The sequence below is a fragment of the Salmo salar genome, chromosome ssa29 (genome assembly GCF_905237065.1).
Source record: "Salmo salar chromosome ssa29, Ssal_v3.1, whole genome shotgun sequence".
Lineage (NCBI taxonomy): Eukaryota > Metazoa > Chordata > Actinopteri > Salmoniformes > Salmonidae > Salmo > Salmo salar.
This window is the reverse complement of record NC_059470.1, coordinates 27,916,250-27,940,061: the sequence shown is the minus strand read 5'-3', so window position 1 is coordinate 27,940,061 and position 23,812 is coordinate 27,916,250. Positions and strand designations below refer to the sequence as shown.

Sequence of the window (23,812 nt, the reverse complement as noted above, 5' to 3'; positions counted from 1 at the left end):
ACACCTGTCAGCTCTACATCTACCAACTGATAGTGTGTAACAACACACACACCAACACCTGTCAGCTCTACATCTACCAACTGATAGTAACAACACACACACCAACACCTGTCAGCTCTACATCTACCAACTGATAGTGTGTAACAACACACACACCAACACCTGTCAGCTCTACATCTACCAACTGATAGTAACAACACACACACCAACACCTGTCAGCTCTACATCTACCAACTGATAGTGTGTAACAACACACACACCAACACCTGTCAGCTCTACATCTACCAACTGATAGTAACAACACACACACCAACACCTGTCAGCTCTACTTCTACCAACTGATAGTAACAACACACACACCAACACCTGTCAGCTCTACATCTACCAACTGATAGTGGTAACAACACACACACCAACACCTGTCAGCTCTACATCTACCAACTGATAGTGTGTAACAACACACACACCAACACCTGTCAGCTCTACATCTACCAACTGATAGTGTGTAACAACACACACACCAACACCTGTCAGCTCTACATCTACCAACTGATAGTGTGTAACAACACACACACCAACACCTGTCAGCTCTACATCTACCAACTGATAGTGTGTAACAACACACACACCAACACCTGTCAGCTCTACATCTACCAACTGATAGTGTGTAACAACACACACACCAACACCTGTCAGCTCTACATCTACCAACTGATAGTGTGAACAACACACACACCAACACCTGTCAGCTCTACATCTACCAACTGATAGTTGTAACAACACACACACCAACACCTGTCAGCTCTACATCTACCAACTGATAGTGTGTAACAACACACACACCAACACCTGTCAGCTCTACATCTACCAACTGATAGTTAACAACACACACACCAACACCTGTCAGCTCTACATCTACCAACTGATAGTAACAACACACACACCAACACCTGTCAGCTCTACATCTACCAACTGATAGTAACAACACACACACCAACACCTGTCAGCTCTACATCTACCAACTGATAGTGAACAACACACACACCAACACCTGTCAGCTCTACATCTACCAACTGATAGTGTGTAACAACACACACACCAACACCTGTCAGCTCTACATCTACCAACTGATAGTAACAACACACACACCAACACCTGTCAGCTCTACATCTACCAACTGATAGTTGTAACAACACACACACCAACACCTGTCAGCTCTACATCTACCAACTGATAGTAACAACACACACACCAACACCTGTCAGCTCTACATCTACCAACTGATAGTGTAACAACACACACACCAACACCTGTCAGCTCTACATCTACCAACTGATAGTAACAACACACACACCAACACCTGTCAGCTCTACATCTACCAACTGATAGTGTGTAACAACACACACACCAACACCTGTCAGCTCTACATCTACCAACTGATAGTGAACAACACACACACCAACACCTGTCAGCTCTACATCTACCAACTGATAGTGTAACAACACACACACCAACACCTGTCAGCTCTACATCTACCAACTGATAGTAACAACACACACACCAACACCTGTCAGCTCTACATCTACCAACTGATAGTGTGTAACAACACACACACCAACACCTGTCAGCTCTACATCTACCAACTGATAGTAACAACACACACACCAACACCTGTCAGCTCTACATCTACCAACTGATAGTGTGTAACAACACACACACCAACACCTGTCAGCTCTACATCTACCAACTGATAGTGTGTAACAACACACACACCAACACCTGTCAGCTCTACATCTACCAACTGATAGTAACAACACACACACCAACACCTGTCAGCTCTACATCTACCAACTGATAGTAACAACACACACACCAACACCTGTCAGCTCTACATCTACCAACTGATAGTGTGTAACAACACACACACCAACACCTGTCAGCTCTACATCTACCAACTGATAGTAACAACACACACACCAACACCTGTCAGCTCTACATCTACCAACTGATAGTGTGTAACAACACACACACCAACACCTGTCAGCTCTACATCTACCAACTGATAGTAACAACACACACACCAACACCTGTCAGCTCTACATCTACCAACTGATAGTGTGTAACAACACACACACCAACACCTGTCAGCTCTACATCTACCAACTGATAGTGTGTAACAACACACACACCAACACCTGTCAGCTCTACATCTACCAACTGATAGTGTGTAACAACACACACACCAACACCTGTCAGCTCTACATCTACCAACTGATAGTAACAACACACACACCAACACCTGTCAGCTCTACATCTACCAACTGATAGTAACAACACACACACCAACACCTGTCAGCTCTACATCTACCAACTGATAGTGTGTAACAACACACACACCAACACCTGTCAGCTCTACATCTACCAACTGATAGTGTAACAACACACACACCAACACCTGTCAGCTCTACATCTACCAACTGATAGTAACAACACACACACCAACACCTGTCAGCTCTACATCTACCAACTGATAGTGTGTAACAACACACACACCAACACCTGTCAGCTCTACATCTACCAACTGATAGTTGTAACAACACACACACCAACACCTGTCAGCTCTACATCTACCAACTGATAGTGTGTAACAACACACACACCAACACCTGTCAGCTCTACATCTACCAACTGATAGTGTGTAACAACACACACACCAACACCTGTCAGCTCTACATCTACCAACTGATAGTGTAACAACACACACACCAACACCTGTCAGCTCTACATCTACCAACTGATAGTGTGTAACAACACACACACCAACACCTGTCAGCTCTACATCTACCAACTGATAGTAACAACACACACACCAACACCTGTCAGCTCTACATCTACCAACTGATAGTGTGTAACAACACACACACCAACACCTGTCAGCTCTACATCTACCAACTGATAGTAACAACACACACACCAACACCTGTCAGCTCTACATCTACCAACTGATAGTGTTAACAACACACACACCAACACCTGTCAGCTCTACATCTACCAACTGATAGTGTAACAACACACACACCAACACCTGTCAGCTCTACATCTACCAACTGATAGTGTGTAACAACACACACACCAACACCTGTCAGCTCTACATCTACCAACTGATAGTTGTAACAACACACACACCAACACCTGTCAGCTCTACATCTACCAACTGATAGTGTGTAACAACACACACACCAACACCTGTCAGCTCTACTTCTACCAACTGATAGTGAACAACACACACACCAACACCTGTCAGCTCTACATCTACCAACTGATAGTAACAACACACACACCAACACCTGTCAGCTCTACTTCTACCAACTGATAGTAACAACACACACACCAACACCTGTCAGCTCTACATCTACCAACTGATAGTAACAACACACACACCAACACCTGTCAGCTCTACATCTACCAACTGATAGTAACAACACACACACCAACACCTGTCAGCTCTACATCTACCAACTGATAGTGTGTAACAACACACACACCAACACCTGTCAGCTCTACATCTACCAACTGATAGTGTGTAACAACACACACACCAACACCTGTCAGCTCTACATCTACCAACTGATAGTGTGTAACAACACACACACCAACACCTGTCAGCTCTACATCTACCAACTGATAGTAACAACACACACACCAACACCTGTCAGCTCTACATCTACCAACTGATAGTGAACAACACACACACCAACACCTGTCAGCTCTACATCTACCAACTGATAGTGTTAACAACACACACACCAACACCTGTCAGCTCTACATCTACCAACTGATAGTGTAACAACACACACACCAACACCTGTCAGCTCTACTTCTACCAACTGATAGTGTGTAACAACACACACACCAACACCTGTCAGCTCTACATCTACCAACTGATAGTAACAACACACACACCAACACCTGTCAGCTCTACATCTACCAACTGATAGTGTGAACAACACACACACCAACACCTGTCAGCTCTACTTCTACCAACTGATAGTGAACAACACACACACCAACACCTGTCAGCTCTACATCTACCAACTGATAGTGTGTAACAACACACACACCAACACCTGTCAGCTCTACTTCTACCAACTGATAGTAACAACACACACACCAACACCTGTCAGCTCTACTTCTACCAACTGATAGTAACAACACACACACCAACACCTGTCAGCTCTACATCTACCAACTGATAGTAACAACACACACACCAACACCTGTCAGCTCTACTTCTACCAACTGATAGTGTAACAACACACACACCAACACCTGTCAGCTCTACATCTACCAACTGATAGTAACAACACACACACACCAACACCTGTCAGCTCTACATCTACCAACTGATAGTGTGTAACAACACACACACCAACACCTGTCAGCTCTACATCTACCAACTGATAGTGTGTAACAACACACACACCAACACCTGTCAGCTCTACATCTACCAACTGATAGTGTGTAACAACACACACACCAACACCTGTCAGCTCTACATCTACCAACTGATAGTAACAACACACACACCAACACCTGTCAGCTCTACATCTACCAACTGATAGTAACAACACACACACCAACACCTGTCAGCTCTACATCTACCAACTGATAGTGTGTAACAACACACACACCAACACCTGTCAGCTCTACATCTACCAACTGATAGTAACAACACACACACCAACACCTGTCAGCTCTACATCTACCAACTGATAGTGTGTAACAACACACACACCAACACCTGTCAGCTCTACATCTACCAACTGATAGTGTGTAACAACACACACACCAACACCTGTCAGCTCTACATCTACCAACTGATAGTGTGTAACAACACACACACCAACACCTGTCAGCTCTACATCTACCAACTGATAGTGTAACAACACACACACCAACACCTGTCAGCTCTACATCTACCAACTGATAGTAACAACACACACACCAACACCTGTCAGCTCTACATCTACCAACTGATAGTGTGTAACAACACACACACCAACACCTGTCAGCTCTACTTCTACCAACTGATAGTAACAACACACACACCAACACCTGTCAGCTCTACTTCTACCAACTGATAGTAACAACACACACACCAACACCTGTCAGCTCTACATCTACCAACTGATAGTAACAACACACACACCAACACCTGTCAGCTCTACATCTACCAACTGATAGTGTGTAACAACACACACACCAACACCTGTCAGCTCTACTTCTACCAACTGATAGTAACAACACACACACCAACACCTGTCAGCTCTACATCTACCAACTGATAGTGTGTAACAACACACACACCAACACCTGTCAGCTCTACATCTACCAACTGATAGTAACAACACACACACCAACACCTGTCAGCTCTACATCTACCAACTGATAGTGTGTAACAACACACACACCAACACCTGTCAGCTCTACATCTACCAACTGATAGTAACAACACACACACCAACACCTGTCAGCTCTACTTCTACCAACTGATAGTAACAACACACACACCAACACCTGTCAGCTCTACATCTACCAACTGATAGTGTAACAACACACACACCAACACCTGTCAGCTCTACATCTACCAACTGATAGTGTGTAACAACACACACACCAACACCTGTCAGCTCTACATCTACCAACTGATAGTGTGTAACAACACACACACCAACACCTGTCAGCTCTACATCTACCAACTGATAGTGTGTAACAACACACACACCAACACCTGTCAGCTCTACTTCTACCAACTGATAGTAACAACACACACACCAACACCTGTCAGCTCTACATCTACCAACTGATAGTAACAACACACACACCAACACCTGTCAGCTCTACATCTACCAACTGATAGTGTGTAACAACACACACACCAACACCTGTCAGCTCTACATCTACCAACTGATAGTAACAACACACACACCAACACCTGTCAGCTCTACATCTACCAACTGATAGTGTGTAACAACACACACACCAACACCTGTCAGCTCTACTTCTACCAACTGATAGTGAACAACACACACACCAACACCTGTCAGCTCTACATCTACCAACTGATAGTGTGTAACAACACACACACCAACACCTGTCAGCTCTACTTCTACCAACTGATAGTAACAACACACACACCAACACCTGTCAGCTCTACTTCTACCAACTGATAGTAACAACACACACACCAACACCTGTCAGCTCTACTTCTACCAACTGATAGTGTAACAACACACACACACCAACACCTGTCAGCTCTACATCTACCAACTGATAGTGTGTAACAACACACACACCAACACCTGTCAGCTCTACATCTACCAACTGATAGTGTGTAACAACACACACACCAACACCTGTCAGCTCTACATCTACCAACTGATAGTGTGTAACAACACACACACCAACACCTGTCAGCTCTACATCTACCAACTGATAGTGTGTAACAACACACACACCAACACCTGTCAGCTCTACATCTACCAACTGATAGTGTGTAACAACACACACACCAACACCTGTCAGCTCTACATCTACCAACTGATAGTGAACAACACACACACCAACACCTGTCAGCTCTACATCTACCAACTGATAGTAACAACACACACACCAACACCTGTCAGCTCTACATCTACCAACTGATAGTGTGTAACAACACACACACCAACACCTGTCAGCTCTACATCTACCAACTGATAGTGAACAACACACACACCAACACCTGTCAGCTCTACATCTACCAACTGATAGTAACAACACACACACCAACACCTGTCAGCTCTACATCTACCAACTGATAGTAACAACACACACACCAACACCTGTCAGCTCTACATCTACCAACTGATAGTAACAACACACACACCAACACCTGTCAGCTCTACATCTACCAACTGATAGTGTGTAACAACACACACACCAACACCTGTCAGCTCTACATCTACCAACTGATAGTGAACAACACACACACCAACACCTGTCAGCTCTACATCTACCAACTGATAGTAACAACACACACACCAACACCTGTCAGCTCTACATCTACCAACTGATAGTGTGTAACAACACACACACCAACACCTGTCAGCTCTACATCTACCAACTGATAGTAACAACACACACACCAACACCTGTCAGCTCTACATCTACCAACTGATAGTGTGTAACAACACACACACCATCACCTGTCAGCTCTACTTCTACCAACTGATAGTAACAACACACACACCAACACCTGTCAGCTCTACATCTACCAACTGATAGTGTGTAACAACACACACACCAACACCTGTCAGCTCTACATCTACCAACTGATAGTAACAACACACACACCACACCTGTCAGCTCTACATCTACCAACTGATAGTGTGAACAACACACACACCAACACCTGTCAGCTCTACTTCTACCAACTGATAGTAACAACACACACACCAACACCTGTCAGCTCTACATCTACCAACTGATAGTGTGTAACAACACACACACCAACACCTGTCAGCTCTACATCTACCAACTGATAGTAACAACACACACACCAACACCTGTCAGCTCTACATCTACCAACTGATAGTGTGTAACAACACACACACCACACCTGTCAGCTCTACATCTACCAACTTATAGTGTGTAACAACACACACACCAACACCTGTCAGCTCTACTTCTACCAACTGATAGTGAACAACACACACACCAACACCTGTCAGCTCTACATCTACCAACTGATAGTAACAACACACACACCAGCACCTGTCAGCTCTACATCTACCAACTGATAGTGAACAACACACACACCAACACCTGTCAGCTCTACATCTACCAACTGATAGTGAACAACACACACACCACACCTGTCAGCTCTACATCTACCAACTGATAGTGTGTAACAACACACACACCAACACCTGTCAGCTCTACATCTACCAACTGATAGTAACAACACACACACCAACACCTGTCAGCTCTACATCTACCAACTGATAGTGTGTAACAACACACACACCAACACCTGTCAGCTCTACATCTACCAACTGATAGTGGAACAACACACACACCAACACCTGTCAGCTCTACATCTACCAACTGATAGTGTGTAACAACACACACACCACACCTGTCAGCTCTACTTCTACCAACTGATAGTGTGTAACAACACACACACCAACACCTGTCAGCTCTACTTCTACCAACTGATAGTGAACAACACACACACCAACACCTGTCAGCTCTACATCTACCAACTGATAGTGTGTAACAACACACACACCAACACCTGTCAGCTCTACATCTACCAACTGATAGTGTAACAACACACACACCAACACCTGTCAGCTCTACATCTACCAACTGATAGTTGTAACAACACACACACCAACACCTGTCAGCTCTACATCTACCAACTGATAGTGTGTAACAACACACACACCAACACCTGTCAGCTCTACATCTACCAACTGATAGTGAACAACACACACACCAACACCTGTCAGCTCTACATCTACCAACTGATAGTAACAACACACACACCAACACCTGTCAGCTCTACATCTACCAACTGATAGTGTGTAACAACACACACACCAACACCTGTCAGCTCTACATCTACCAACTGATAGTGTGTAACAACACACACACCAACACCTGTCAGCTCTACATCTACCAACTGATAGTAACAACACACACACCAACACCTGTCAGCTCTACATCTACCAACTGATAGTGAACAACACACACACCAACACCTGTCAGCTCTACATCTACCAACTGATAGTAACAACACACACACCAACACCTGTCAGCTCTACATCTACCAACTGATAGTGTGTAACAACACACACACCAACACCTGTCAGCTCTACATCTACCAACTGATAGTAACAACACACACACCAACACCTGTCAGCTCTACATCTACCAACTGATAGTGTGTAACAACACACACACCAACACCTGTCAGCTCTACATCTACCAACTGATAGTAACAACACACACACCAACACCTGTCAGCTCTACATCTACCAACTGATAGTAACAACACACACACCAACACCTGTCAGCTCTACATCTACCAACTGATAGTAACAACACACACACCAACACCTGTCAGCTCTACATCTACCAACTGATAGTGTGTAACAACACACACACCAACACCTGTCAGCTCTACATCTACCAACTGATAGTAACAACACACACACCAACACCTGTCAGCTCTACATCTACCAACTGATAGTGTGTAACAACACACACACCAACACCTGTCAGCTCTACATCTACCAACTTATAGTGTGTAACAACACACACACCAACACCTGTCAGCTCTACATCTACCAACTGATAGTAACAACACACACACCAACACCTGTCAGCTCTACATCTACCAACTGATAGTGTGTAACAACACACACACCAGCACCTGTCAGCTCTACATCTACCAACTGATAGTAACAACACACACACCAACACCTGTCAGCTCTACATCTACCAACTGATAGTGTGAACAACACACACACCAACACCTGTCAGCTCTACATCTACCAACTGATAGTGTGTAACAACACACACACCAACACCTGTCAGCTCTACTTCTACCAACTGATAGTGTAACAACACACACACCAACACCTGTCAGCTCTACATCTACCAACTGATAGTGTGTAACAACACACACACCAACACCTGTCAGCTCTACATCTACCAACTGATAGTAACAACACACACACCAACACCTGTCAGCTCTACATCTACCAACTGATAGTGTGTAACAACACACACACCAACACCTGTCAGCTCTACATCTACCAACTGATAGTGTGTAACAACACACACACCAACACCTGTCAGCTCTACTTCTACCAACTGATAGTAACAACACACACACCAACACCTGTCAGCTCTACATCTACCAACTGATAGTAACAACACACACACCAACACCTGTCAGCTCTACATCTACCAACTGATAGTGTGTAACAACACACACACCAACACCTGTCAGCTCTACATCTACCAACTGATAGTGTGTAACAACACACACACCAACACCTGTCAGCTCTACATCTACCAACTGATAGTGTGTAACAACACACACACCAACACCTGTCAGCTCTACATCTACCAACTGATAGTAACAACACACACACCAACACCTGTCAGCTCTACATCTACCAACTGATAGTAACAACACACACACCAACACCTGTCAGCTCTACATCTACCAACTGATAGTGTAACAACACACACACCAACACCTGTCAGCTCTACATCTACCAACTGATAGTAACAACACACACACCAACACCTGTCAGCTCTACATCTACCAACTGATAGTAACAACACACACACCAACACCTGTCAGCTCTACATCTACCAACTGATAGTGTGTAACAACACACACACCAACACCTGTCAGCTCTACATCTACCAACTGATAGTAACAACACACACACCAACACCTGTCAGCTCTACATCTACCAACTGATAGTGTGTAACAACACACACACCAACACCTGTCAGCTCTACATCTACCAACTGATAGTAACAACACACACACCAACACCTGTCAGCTCTACATCTACCAACTGATAGTGTGTAACAACACACACACCAACACCTGTCAGCTCTACATCTACCAACTGATAGTGTGTAACAACACACACACCAACACCTGTCAGCTCTACATCTACCAACTGATAGTAACAACACACACACCAACACCTGTCAGCTCTACATCTACCAACTGATAGTAACAACACACACACCAACACCTGTCAGCTCTACATCTACCAACTGATAGTAACAACACACACACCAACACCTGTCAGCTCTACATCTACCAACTGATAGTGTGTAACAACACACACACCAACACCTGTCAGCTCTACATCTACCAACTGATAGTAACAACACACACACCACACCTGTCAGCTCTACTTCTACCAACTGATAGTAACAACACACACACCAACACCTGTCAGCTCTACATCTACCAACTGATAGTAACAACACACACACCACACCTGTCAGCTCTACATCTACCAACTGATAGTGTGTAACAACACACACACCAACACCTGTCAGCTCTACTTCTACCAACTGATAGTAACAACACACACACCAACACCTGTCAGCTCTACATCTACCAACTGATAGTGTGTAACAACACACACACCAACACCTGTCAGCTCTACATCTACCAACTGATAGTAACAACACACACACCAACACCTGTCAGCTCTACATCTACCAACTGATAGTGTGTAACAACACACACACCACACCTGTCAGCTCTACATCTACCAACTTATAGTGTGTAACAACACACACACCAACACCTGTCAGCTCTACTTCTACCAACTGATAGTAACAACACACACACCAACACCTGTCAGCTCTACATCTACCAACTGATAGTAACAACACACACACCAGACCTGTCAGCTCTACATCTACCAACTGATAGTAACAACACACACACCAACACCTGTCAGCTCTACATCTACCAACTGATAGTAACAACACACACACCACACCTGTCAGCTCTACATCTACCAACTGATAGTGTGTAACAACACACACACCAACACCTGTCAGCTCTACTTCTACCAACTGATAGTAACAACACACACACCAACACCTGTCAGCTCTACATCTACCAACTGATAGTGTGTAACAACACACACACCAACACCTGTCAGCTCTACATCTACCAACTGATAGTAACAACACACACACCAACACCTGTCAGCTCTACATCTACCAACTGATAGTGTGTAACAACACACACACCACACCTGTCAGCTCTACTTCTACCAACTGATAGTGTGTAACAACACACACACCAACACCTGTCAGCTCTACTTCTACCAACTGATAGTAACAACACACACACCAACACCTGTCAGCTCTACATCTACCAACTGATAGTAACAACACACACACCAACACCTGTCAGCTCTACTTCTACCAACTGATAGTGTGTAACAACACACACACCAACACCTGTCAGCTCTACTTCTACCAACTGATAGTGTGTAACAACACACACACCAACACCTGTCAGCTCTACATCTACCAACTGATAGTGTGTAACAACACACACACCAACACCTGTCAGCTCTACATCTACCAACTGATAGTAACAACACACACACCAACACCTGTCAGCTCTACATCTACCAACTGATAGTAACAACACACACACCAACACCTGTCAGCTCTACTTCTACCAACTGATAGTAACAACACACACACCAACACCTGTCAGCTCTACATCTACCAACTGATAGTAACAACACACACACCAACACCTGTCAGCTCTACTTCTACCAACTGATAGTAACAACACACACACCAACACCTGTCAGCTCTACATCTACCAACTGATAGTGTGTAACAACACACACACCAACACCTGTCAGCTCTACTTCTACCAACTGATAGTAACAACACACACACCAACACCTGTCAGCTCTACTTCTACCAACTGATAGTGTGTAACAACACACACACCAACACCTGTCAGCTCTACATCTACCAACTGATAGTAACAACACACACACCAACACCTGTCAGCTCTACATCTACCAACTGATAGTAACAACACACACACCAACACCTGTCAGCTCTACATCTACCAACTGATAGTAACAACACACACACACCAACACCTGTCAGCTCTACTTCTACCAACTGATAGTAACAACACACACACCAACACCTGTCAGCTCTACATCTACCAACTGATAGTAACAACACACACACCAACACCTGTCAGCTCTACATCTACCAACTGATAGTGTGTAACAACACACACACACCAACACCTGTCAGCTCTACATCTACCAACTGATAGTGTGTAACAACACACACACCAACACCTGTCAGCTCTACATCTACCAACTGATAGTGTGTAACAACACTCACACACCAACACCTGTCAGCTCTACTTCTACCAACTGATAGTAACAACACACACACCAACACCTGTCAGCTCTACTTCTACCAACTTATAGTGTGTAACAACACACACACCAACACCTGTCAGCTCTACTTCTACCAACTGATAGTAACAACACACACACCAACACCTGTCAGCTCTACATCTACCAACTGATAGTGTGTAACAACACACACACCAACACCTGTCAGCTCTACTTCTACCAACTGATAGTGTGTAACAACACACACACCAACACCTGTCAGCTCTACATCTACCAACTGATAGTGTGTAACAACACACACACCAACACCTGTCAGCTCTACTTCTACCAACTGATAGTAACAACACACACACCAACACCTGTCAGCTCTACATCTACCAACTGATAGTAACAACACACACACCAACACCTGTCAGCTCTACTTCTACCAACTGATAGTGTGTAACAACACACACACCAACACCTGTCAGCTCTACATCTACCAACTGATAGTGTGTAACAACACACACACCAACACCTGTCAGCTCTACTTCTACCAACTGATAGTAACAACACACACACCAACACCTGTCAGCTCTACATCTACCAACTGATAGTGTGTAACAACACACACACCAACACCTGTCAGCTCTACATCTACCAACTGATAGTAACAACACACACACCAACACCTGTCAGCTCTACATCTACCAACTGATAGTGTGTAACAACACACACACCAACACCTGTCAGCTCTACATCTACCAACTGATAGTAACAACACACACACCAACACCTGTCAGCTCTACATCTACCAACTGATAGTAACAACACACACACCAACACCTGTCAGCTCTACATCTACCAACTGATAGTAACAACACACACACCAACACCTGTCAGCTCTACATCTACCAACTGATAGTAACAACACACACACCAACACCTGTCAGCTCTACTTCTACCAACTGATAGTAACAACACACACACCAACACCTGTCAGCTCTACATCTACCAACTGATAGTAACAACACACACACCAACACCTGTCAGCTCTACTTCTACCAACTGATAGTAACAACACACACACACCACACCTGTCAGCTCTACATCTACCAACTGATAGTGTGTAACAACACACACACCAACACCTGTCAGCTCTACTTCTACCAACTGATAGTAACAACACACACACCAACACCTGTCAGCTCTACATCTACCAACTGATAGTAACAACACACACACCAACACCTGTCAGCTCTACATCTACCAACTGATAGTAACAACACACACACCAACACCTGTCAGCTCTACATCTACCAACTGATAGTAACAACACACACACCAACACCTGTCAGCTCTACATCTACCAACTGATAGTAACAACACACACACCAACACCTGTCAGCTCTACATCTACCAACTGATAGTAACAACACACACACCAACACCTGTCAGCTCTACATCTACCAACTGATAGTGTGTAACAACACACACACCAACACCTGTCAGCTCTACATCTACCAACTGATAGTGTGTAACAACACACACACCAACACCTGTCAGCTCTACATCTACCAACTGATAGTAACAACACACACACCAACACCTGTCAGCTCTACATCTACCAACTGATAGTAACAACACACACACCAACACCTGTCAGCTCTACATCTACCAACTGATAGTAACAACACACACACCAACACCTGTCAGCTCTACATCTACCAACTGATAGTAACAACACACACACCAACACCTGTCAGCTCTACATCTACCAACTGATAGTAACAACACACACACCAACACCTGTCAGCTCTACATCTACCAACTGATAGTAACAACACACACACCAACACCTGTCAGCTCTACATCTACCAACTGATAGTGGTAACAACACACACACCAACACCTGTCAGCTCTACATCTACCAACTGATAGTGTAACAACACACACACCAACACCTGTCAGCTCTACATCTACCAACTGATAGTAACAACACACACACCAACACCTGTCAGCTCTACATCTACCAACTGATAGTAACAACACACACACCAACACCTGTCGGCTCTACATCTACCAACTGATAGTGGTAACAACACACACACCAACACCTGTCAGCTCTACATCTACCAACTGATAGTGTTAACAACACACACACCAACACCTGTCAGCTCTACATCTACCAACTGATAGTAACAACACACACACCAACACCTGTCAGCTCTACATCTACCAACTGATAGTAACAACACACACACCAACACCTGTCAGCTCTACATCTACCAACTGATAGTAACAACACACACACCAACACCTGTCAGCTCTACATCTACCAACTGATAGTAACAACACACACACCAACACCTGTCAGCTCTACATCTACCAACTGATAGTAACAACACACACACCAACACCTGTCAGCTCTACATCTACCAACTGATAGTGTGTAACAACACACACACCAACACCTGTCAGCTCTACATCTACCAACTGATAGTAACAACACACACACCAACACCTGTCAGCTCTACATCTACCAACTGATAGTAACAACACACACACACCACACCTGTCAGCTCTACATCTACCAACTGATAGTAACAACACACACACCAACACCTGTCAGCTCTACATCTACCAACTGATAGTGTGTAACAACACACACACCAACACCTGTCAGCTCTACATCTACCAACTGATAGTAACAACACACACACCAACACCTGTCAGCTCTACATCTACAAACTGATAGTAACAACACACACACCAACACCTGTCAGCTCTACATCTACCAACTGATAGTAACAACACACACACCAACACCTGTCAGCTCTACATCTACCAACTGATAGTAACAACACACACACCAACACCTGTCAGCTCTACATCTACCAACTGATAGTAACAACACACACACCAACACCTATCAGCTCTACATCTACCAACTGATAGTAACAACACACACACCAACACCTGTCAGCTCTACATCTACCAACTTCAAACTCCTGAAGCTGAACCCTCAGACTGGCCTTTTTCAAGATTCCCCAGTTCAAGATTACGCTCCCCCCTCTCTCTCGCTCTCTCTTTCTCTCTCTCACTCTCTCTCTTTCTCTCTCTCTCTCCATTCTCTCTCTCGCTCTATTTCTCTCTCTCTCCCTCTCTCTTTGTATCTATTGCTCTCTCATTCTTAGCTGATTTTCACCTCTACAGTACGGCCTGTCCCTTCCTCTTCCTCCTCTTCCTCTTGCCCTGCCTCCGCTCAGGTGAGCAGTTCAGAATGTGTGTGTTAGGTGTGTGTTAGGTGTGTGTTAGGTATATGAGAGACCACTGAAGATTGTGATTGTCTCACAAGTTTAACTAAACTCCCTCTCAATCCCCACTCTCTCCCTCCTTATTTATTTCCCTCCCCTCTCCCTCTCTCTCTCCCTCCCTCCCCCATAGCTCCAGAGTCTAACCCTGCACCCCTCTGCTCCTGGAACTCTCACAATCCCCCCTTCTTTACGTCTCAAACCTCCCTCTTCCTCCTCCCCCTCTCCTATCTCTCGTCCCCGTACACCCCTTTTTCCCCCTCTCCGGCCACGTCCCCAGCCCAGTGCCATGGTAACAGACAGGCAGACCACACCCACCCGGCACCTCTCAGTCCCACCTCCAAGTGAGTCATAAACATGTGATAATGAGTAGAATGTTCAGGAGGAATGACATGTGATTTATAGTATGTCCAGTAAAACCATTCATTCACTCTCTTTTTTCTTACTCTCTCTTTTTCTCTTCTCTCCAGCTCTCTACTCTTCTGTGCGTTCTGTCCCTCTGAGACCCAGACTTCATTCTCCAAATGGCCACAGGGTGGTGCCCCCGAGACACAGCCCGGCCCTGCAACCAATCGCCGCTGCTGGACAGGCCCTGCCCAGCAGACAGTGGACTGGACCAGCCAGCAGTTTGTCATCTCAAACCCCACCCACACAGACCACCCCAGGCCAATCACAGCTCAGCTCAGGCTCTAGTCCCCTCCCCTTGGGTTCTACTTCCTGTTTTGATCGGTTGCCGCCGGCATCAAGGCAGCTGCAAATCATTGCCCTTTCCGCTGGCTCCACCCACCGCCACAGCCAACTACAGCCTGCTGCCAACACACACACCCCAGGTTCTGTCCAATCAAAGCACCTGGTTCTTGAATCCCCACCACCTCAGCTCGATGCCCAACCACAGAGGACTTCTGAACACGCCTCTCCCTCTCCCACCTCCTCCATCCACAAAGCCAACTCACCCCAGGCCAGACACACTGAACCAAAAGGAGAAGTGGGGAGACAGGGGGTAAGGGAGAAGAGAGAGAGGGTGGGAGGAGAGGAAGAAAAGATGGGGGGAATTGAAGAGCAGAGGAATAGAGAGAGGGTGGGAGGAGACAGACAGGTGACAGGAGGGGAGAAAGGGAATGTGGATAAGAGAGGAGAGAGGGTGGGAGGAGAGGAGAGAGAGGGGACTAGAGGAGAGGAAAAATGGATGGAGAGAGTTAAAGGATTTGAGACACTGAGAGAGATGACAGAAGTAGAGAAGGGGCAGGAAAGGATGACGATAGAGGGAGAGGAGCAGAGAGAGAGGATGGAAGTAGAGGAGGAGGAGCGGGGACAGAGGATGGAAGTAGAGAAGGAGGAGCGGGGACAGAGGATGGAAGTAGAGGAGGAGGAGCGGGGACAGAAAGATGCAATGAAAGGAGAGGAGGGGACTACAATAGACCCACACCTCAATGCAGACCCGGCTACTCAGAACCCTCCCTCAGAACCCCCCATAAACATCCAGAGACCATCAGACCGTCCCATAGAGCAATCCCCAGACCTCCCCCACGTGGACCAAGAGGATCTCTGTGAGAACATGTTCAATCAGTCTGACAACCAATCAGGCAGGTACCAGCGTCTCTCCACCATTACCTTTAGCCTTGGCCTATTAATTCAACTTTAAACTAACTTGTGTTGTCAACTCTTCCTCCTCTCTCCCCTTCCTCGTCTTCCTCCTCTGTCCTGCTCCTCCTCTCTTCCCCCTCCACCCCGTCTTCCTCCTCTGTCCTGCTCCTCCACTCTCTCCTCTCTCCCCCCTTCCCCGTTTTCCTCCTCTGTCCTGCTCCTCCTCTCTTCCCCCTCCTCTCATCTTCCTCCTCTGTCCTGCTCCTCCACTCTCCTCTCTCTCCCCTCCACCCCGTCTTCCTCCTCTGTCCTGCTCCTCCTCTCTCCCCTCCACCCCGTCTTCCTCCTCTTGTCCTGCTCCTCCTCTCTCCCCTTCCCCGTTTTCCTCCTCTGTCCTGCTCCTCCTCTCTTCCCCCTCCTCTCATCTTCCTCCTCTGTCCTGCTCCTCCTCTCCCCGCCCCCACCCCGTCTTCCTCCTCTGTCCTGCTCCTCCTCTCTCCCCCTCCTCCCCGTCTTCCTCCTCTGTCCTGCTCCTCCACTCTGTCCTCTCTCCCCCCTTCCCCGTTTTCCTCCTCTGTCCTGCTCCTCCTCTCTTCCCCCTCCTCTCATCTTCCTCCTCTGTCCTGCTCCTCCACTCTCCTCTCTCTCCCCTCCACCCCGTTTTCCTCCTCTGTCCTGTTCCTCCTCTCTCCCCCCTCCTCCCCGTCTTCCTCCTCTGTCCTGCTCCTCCTCTCTCCCCCCTCCTCCCCGTCTTCCTCCTCTGTCCTGCTCCTCCTCTCTCCCCCCTCCTCCCCGTCTTCCTCCTCTGTCCTGCTCCTCCTCTCTCCCCCCTCCTCCCCGTCTTCCTTCTCTGTCCTGCTCCTCCTCTCTCCCCCCTCCTCCCCGTCTTCCTCCTCTGTCCTGCTCCTCCTCTCTCCCCCCTCCTCCCCGTCTTCCTCCTCTGTCCTGCTCCTCCTCTCTCCCCCCCTCCACCCCGTCTTCCTCCTCTGTCGTGCTCCTCCACTCTCCTCTCTCCCCCCTCACCCCGTCTTCCTCCTCTGGCCTGCTCCTCCTCTCTCCCCCCCTCCACCCCGTCTTCCTCCTCTGTCGTGCTCCTCCACTCTCCTCTCTCCCCCCTCACCCCGTCTTCCTCCTCTGTCCTGCTCCTCCTCTCTCCCCCTCCACCCCATCTTCCTCCTCTGTCCTGCTCCTCCTCTCTCCCCCTCCACCCCGTCTTCCTCCTCTGTCCTGCTCCTCCTCTCTCCCCCCTCCACCCCGTCTTCCTCCTCTGTCCTGCTCCTCCTCTCTCCCCCCCCACCCCGTCTTCCTCCTCTGTCCTGCTCCTCCTCTCTCCCCCCTCCACCCCAACTTCCTCCTCTGTCCTGCTCCTCCTCTCTTCCCCCTCCTCTCATCTTCCTCCTCTGTCCTGCTCCTCCACTCTCCTCTCTCTCCCCTCCACCCCGTCTTCCTCCTCTGTCCTGCTCCTCCTCTCTCCCCTCCACCCCGTCTTCCTCCTCTTGTCCTGCTCCTCCTCTCTCCCCTTCCCCGTTTTCCTCCTCTGTCCTGCTCCTCCTCTCTTCCCCCTCCTCTCATCTTCCTCCTCTGTCCTGCTCCTCCTCTCCCCGCCCCCACCCCGTCTTCCTCCTCTGTCCTGCTCCTCCTCTCTCCCCCCCACCCCGTCTTCCTCCTCTGTCCTGCTCCTCCTCTCTCCCCCTCCTCCCCGTCTTCCTCCTCTGTCCTGCTCCTCCACTCTGTCCTCTCTCCCCCTTCCCCGTTTTCCTCCTCTGTCCTGCTCCTCCTCTCTTCCCCCTCCTCTCATCTTCCTCCTCTGTCCTGCTCCTCCACTCTCCTCTCTCTCCCCTCCACCCCGTCTTCCTCCTCTGTCCTGTTCCTCCTCTCTCCCCCCTCCTCCCCGTCTTCCTCCTCTGTCCTGCTCCTCCTCTCTCCCCCCCTCCTCCCCGTCTTCCTCCTCTGTCCTGCTCCTCCTCTCTCCCCCCCTCCTCCCCGTCTTCCTCCTCTGTCCTGCTCCTCCTCTCTCCCCCCTCCTCCCCGTCTTCCTCCTCTGTCCTGCTCCTCCTCTCTCCCCCCTCCTCCCCGTCTTCCTCCTCTGTCCTGCTCCTCCTCTCTCCCCCTCCTCCCCGTCTTCCTCCTCTGTCCTGCTCCTCCTCTCTCCCCCTCCACCCCGTCTTCCTCCTCTGTCGTGCTCCTCCTCTCTCCTCTCTCCCCCCCTCACCCCGTCTTCCTCCTCTGTCCTGCTCCTCCTCTCTCCCCCCCTCCACCCCGTCTTCCTCCTCTGTCGTGCTCCTCCACTCTCCTCTCTCCCCCTCACCCCGTCTTCCTCCTCTGTCCTGCTCCTCCTCTCTCCCCCCTCCACCCCATCTTCCTCCTCTGTCCTGCTCCTCCTCTCTCCCCCCTCCACCCCGTCTTCCTCCTCTGTCCTGCTCCTCCACTCTCCTCTCTCCCCCCCTCCACCCCGTCTTCCTCCTCTGTCCTGCTCCTCCTCTCTCCCCCCCCCACCCCGTCTTCCTCCTCTGTCCTGCTCCTCCTCTCTCCCCCTCCACCCCATCTTCCTCCTCTGTCCTGCTCCTCCTCTCTTCCCCCTCCTCTCATCTTCCTCCTCTGTCCTGCTCCTCCACTCTCCTCTCTCTCCCCTCCACCCCGTCTTCCTCCTCTGTCCTGCTCCTCCTCTCTCCCCCCTCCACCCCGTCTTCCTCCTCTGTCCTGCTCCTCCTCTCTCCCCCCTCCACCCCGTCTTCCTCCTCAGTCCTGCTCCTCCTCTCTCCCCCCTCCACCCCGTCTTCCTCCTCTGTTGTGCTCCTCCACTCTCCTCTCTCCCCCTCACCCCGTCTTCCTCCTCTGTCCTGCTCCTCCTCTCTCCCCCCCTCCACCCCGTCTTCCTCCTCTGTCCTGCTCCTCCACTCTCCTCTCTCTCCCCCTCCACCCCGTCTTCCTCCTCTGTCCTGCTCCTCCTCTCTCCCCCCCCCTCCACCCCATCTTCCTCCTCTGTCCTGCTCCTCCTCTCTCCCCCCCTCCACCCCGTCTTCCTCCTCTGTCCTGCTCCTCCTCTCTCCCCCCTCCACCCCGTCTTCCTCCTCTGTCCTGCTCCTCCTCTCTCCCCCTCCACCCCATCTTCCTCCTCTGTCCTTCTCCTCCTCTCTCCCCCCTCCACCCCGTCTTCCTCCTCTGTCCTGCTCCTCCTCTCTCCCCCTCCACCCCATCTTCCTCCTCTGTCCTGCTCCTCCTCTCTCCCCCTCCACCCCATCTTCCTCCTCTGTCCTGCTCCTCCTCTCTCCCCCCTCCACCCCGTCTTCCTCCTCTGTCCTGCTCCTCCTCTCTCCCCCCTCCTCCCCGTCTTCCTCCTCTGTCCTGCTCCTCCTCTCTCCCCCTCCACCCCGTCTTCCTCCTCTGTCGTGCTCCTCCACTCTCCTCTCTCCCCCCCTCACCCCGTCTTCCTCCTCTGGCCTGCTCCTCCTCTCTCCCCCCCTCCACCCCGTCTTCCTCCTCAGTCCTGCTCCTCCTCTCTCCCCCCTCCACCCCGTCTTCCTCCTCTGTTGTGCTCCTCCACTCTCCTCTCTCCCCCCTCACCCCGTCTTCCTCCTCTGTCCTGCTCCTCCTCTCTCCCCCTCCACCCCGTCTTCCTCCTCTGTCCTGCTCCTCCACTCTCCTCTCTCCCCCCTCCACCCCGTCTTCCTCCTCTGTCCTGCTCCTCCTCTCTCCCCCCCCTCCACCCCATCTTCCTCCTCTGTCCTGCTCCTCCTCTCTCCCCCTCCACCCCGTCTTCCTCCTCTGTCCTGCTCCTCCTCTCTCCCCCCTCCACCCCGTCTTCCTCCTCTGTCCTGCTCCTCCTCTCTCCCCCCCTCCACCCCATCTTCCTCCTCTGTCCTTCTCCTCCTCTCTCCCCCCTCCACCCCGTCTTCCTCCTCTGTCCTGCTCCTCCTCTCTCCCCCCTCCACCCCATCTTCCTCCTCTGTCCTGCTCCTCCTCTCTCCCCCCTCCACCCCATCTTCCTCCTCTGTCCTGCTCCTCCTCTCTCCCCCTCCACCCCGTCTTCCTCCTCTGTCCTGCTCCTCCTCTCTCCCCCCTCCTCCCCGTCTTCCTCCTCTGTCCTGCTCCTCCTCTCTCCCCCCCTCCACCCCGTCTTCCTCCTCTGTCGTGCTCCTCCACTCTCCTCTCTCCCCCCTCACCCCGTCTTCCTCCTCTGGCCTGCTCCTCCTCTCTCCCCCCTCCACCCCGTCTTCCTCTTCTGTCGTGCTCCTCCACTCTCCTCTCTCCCCCCCACCCCGTCTTCCTCCTCTGTCCTGCTCCTCCTCTCTCCCCCTCCACCCCATCTTCCTCCTCTGTCCTGCTCCTCCTCTCTCCCCCCTCCACCCCGTCTTCCTCCTCTGTCCTGCTCCTCCTCTCTCCCCCCTCCACCCCGTCTTCCTCCTCTGTCCTGCTCCTCCTCTCTCCCCCCCCCCCACCCCGTCTTCCTCCTCTGTCCTGCTCCTCCTCTCTCCCCCTCCACCCCATCTTCCTCCTCTGTCCTGCTCCTCCTCTCTTCCCCCTCCTCTCATCTTCCTCCTCTGTCCTGCTCCTCCACTCTCCTCTCTCTCCCTCCACCCCGTCTTCCTCCTCTGTCCTGCTCCTCCTCTCTCCCCTCCACCCCGTCTTCCTCCTCTTGTCCTGCTCCTCCTCTCTCCCCTTCCCCGTTTTCCTCCTCTGTCCTGCTCCTCCTCTCTTCCCCCCTCCTCTCATCTTCCTCCTCTGTCCTGCTCCTCCTCTCCCTGCCCCCACCCCGTCTTCCTCCTCTGTCCTGCTCCTCCTCTCTCCCCCCCACCCCGTCTTCCTCCTCTGTCCTGCTCCTCCTCTCTCCCCCCTCCTCCCCGTCTTCCTCCTCTGTCCTGCTCCTCCACTCTGTCCTCTCTCCCCCCTTCCCCGTTTTCCTCCTCTGTCCTGCTCCTCCTCTCTTCCCCCTCCTCTCATCTTCCTCCTCTGTCCTGCTCCTCCACTCTCCTCTCTCTCCCCTCCACCCCGTCTTCCTCCTCTGTCCTGTTCCTCCTCTCTCCCCCTCCTCCCCGTCTTCCTCCTCTGTCCTGCTCCTCCTCTCTCCCCCCTCCTCCCCGTCTTCCTCCTCTGTCCTGCTCCTCCTCTCTCCCCCCTCCTCCCCGTCTTCCTCCTCTGTCCTGCTCCTCCTCTCTCCCCCCTCCTCCCCGTCTTCCTCCTCTGTCCTGCTCCTCCTCTCTCCCCCTCCTCCCCGTCTTCCTCCTCTGTCCTGCTCCTCCTCTCTCCCCCCCTCCTCCCCGTCTTCCTCCTCTGTCCTGCTCCTCCTCTCTCCCCCCTCCACCCCGTCTTCCTCCTCTGTCGTGCTCCTCCTCTCTCCTCTCTCCCCCTCACCCCGTCTTCCTCCTCTGTCCTGCTCCTCCTCTCTCCCCCTCCACCCCGTCTTCCTCCTCTGTCGTGCTCCTCCACTCTCCTCTCTCCCCCCTCACCCCGTCTTCCTCCTCTGTCCTGCTCCTCCTCTCTCCCCCCCTCCACCCCATCTTCCTCCTCTGTCCTGCTCCTCCTCTCTCCCCCCCTCCACCCCGTCTTCCTCCTCTGTCCTGCTCCTCCACTCTCCTCTCTCCCCCCTCCACCCCGTCTTCCTCCTCTGTCCTGCTCCTCCTCTCTCCCCCCCCACCCCGTCTTCCTCCTCTGTCCTGCTCCTCCTCTCTCCCCCCTCCACCCCATCTTCCTCCTCTGTCCTGCTCCTCCTCTCTTCCCCCTCCTCTCATCTTCCTCCTCTGTCCTGCTCCTCCACTCTCCTCTCTCTCCCCTCCACCCCGTCTTCCTCCTCTGTCCTGCTCCTCCTCTCTCCCCCCTCCACCCCGTCTTCCTCCTCTGTCCTGCTTCTCCTCTCTCCCCCCTCCACCCCGTCTTCCTCCTCAGTCCTGCTCCTCCTCTCTCCCCCCTCCACCCCGTCTTCCTCCTCTG

General features: G+C 50.1%; 1 protein-coding gene across 3 annotated transcripts in view; it reads left to right on the top strand.

Annotated features, from left to right (window-relative positions):
* LOC106590521 (bromodomain-containing protein 4) overlaps positions 1-23,812 on the top strand; it is an 80,374-nt gene that overhangs the window by 46,731 nt on the left and 9,831 nt on the right. For 2 of the 3 annotated variants that reach the window (XM_045710844.1, XM_045710845.1), the window contains exons 4-6: positions 16,184-16,255; positions 16,434-16,644; positions 16,771-17,883. In XM_045710844.1, coding sequence (XP_045566800.1) covers positions 16,184-16,255; positions 16,434-16,644; positions 16,771-17,883 — 1,396 coding nt within the window. The remainder of the gene's footprint in view (positions 1-16,183; positions 16,256-16,433; positions 16,645-16,770; positions 17,884-23,812) is intronic. The other variant, XM_045710846.1, reaches the window with a different exon arrangement.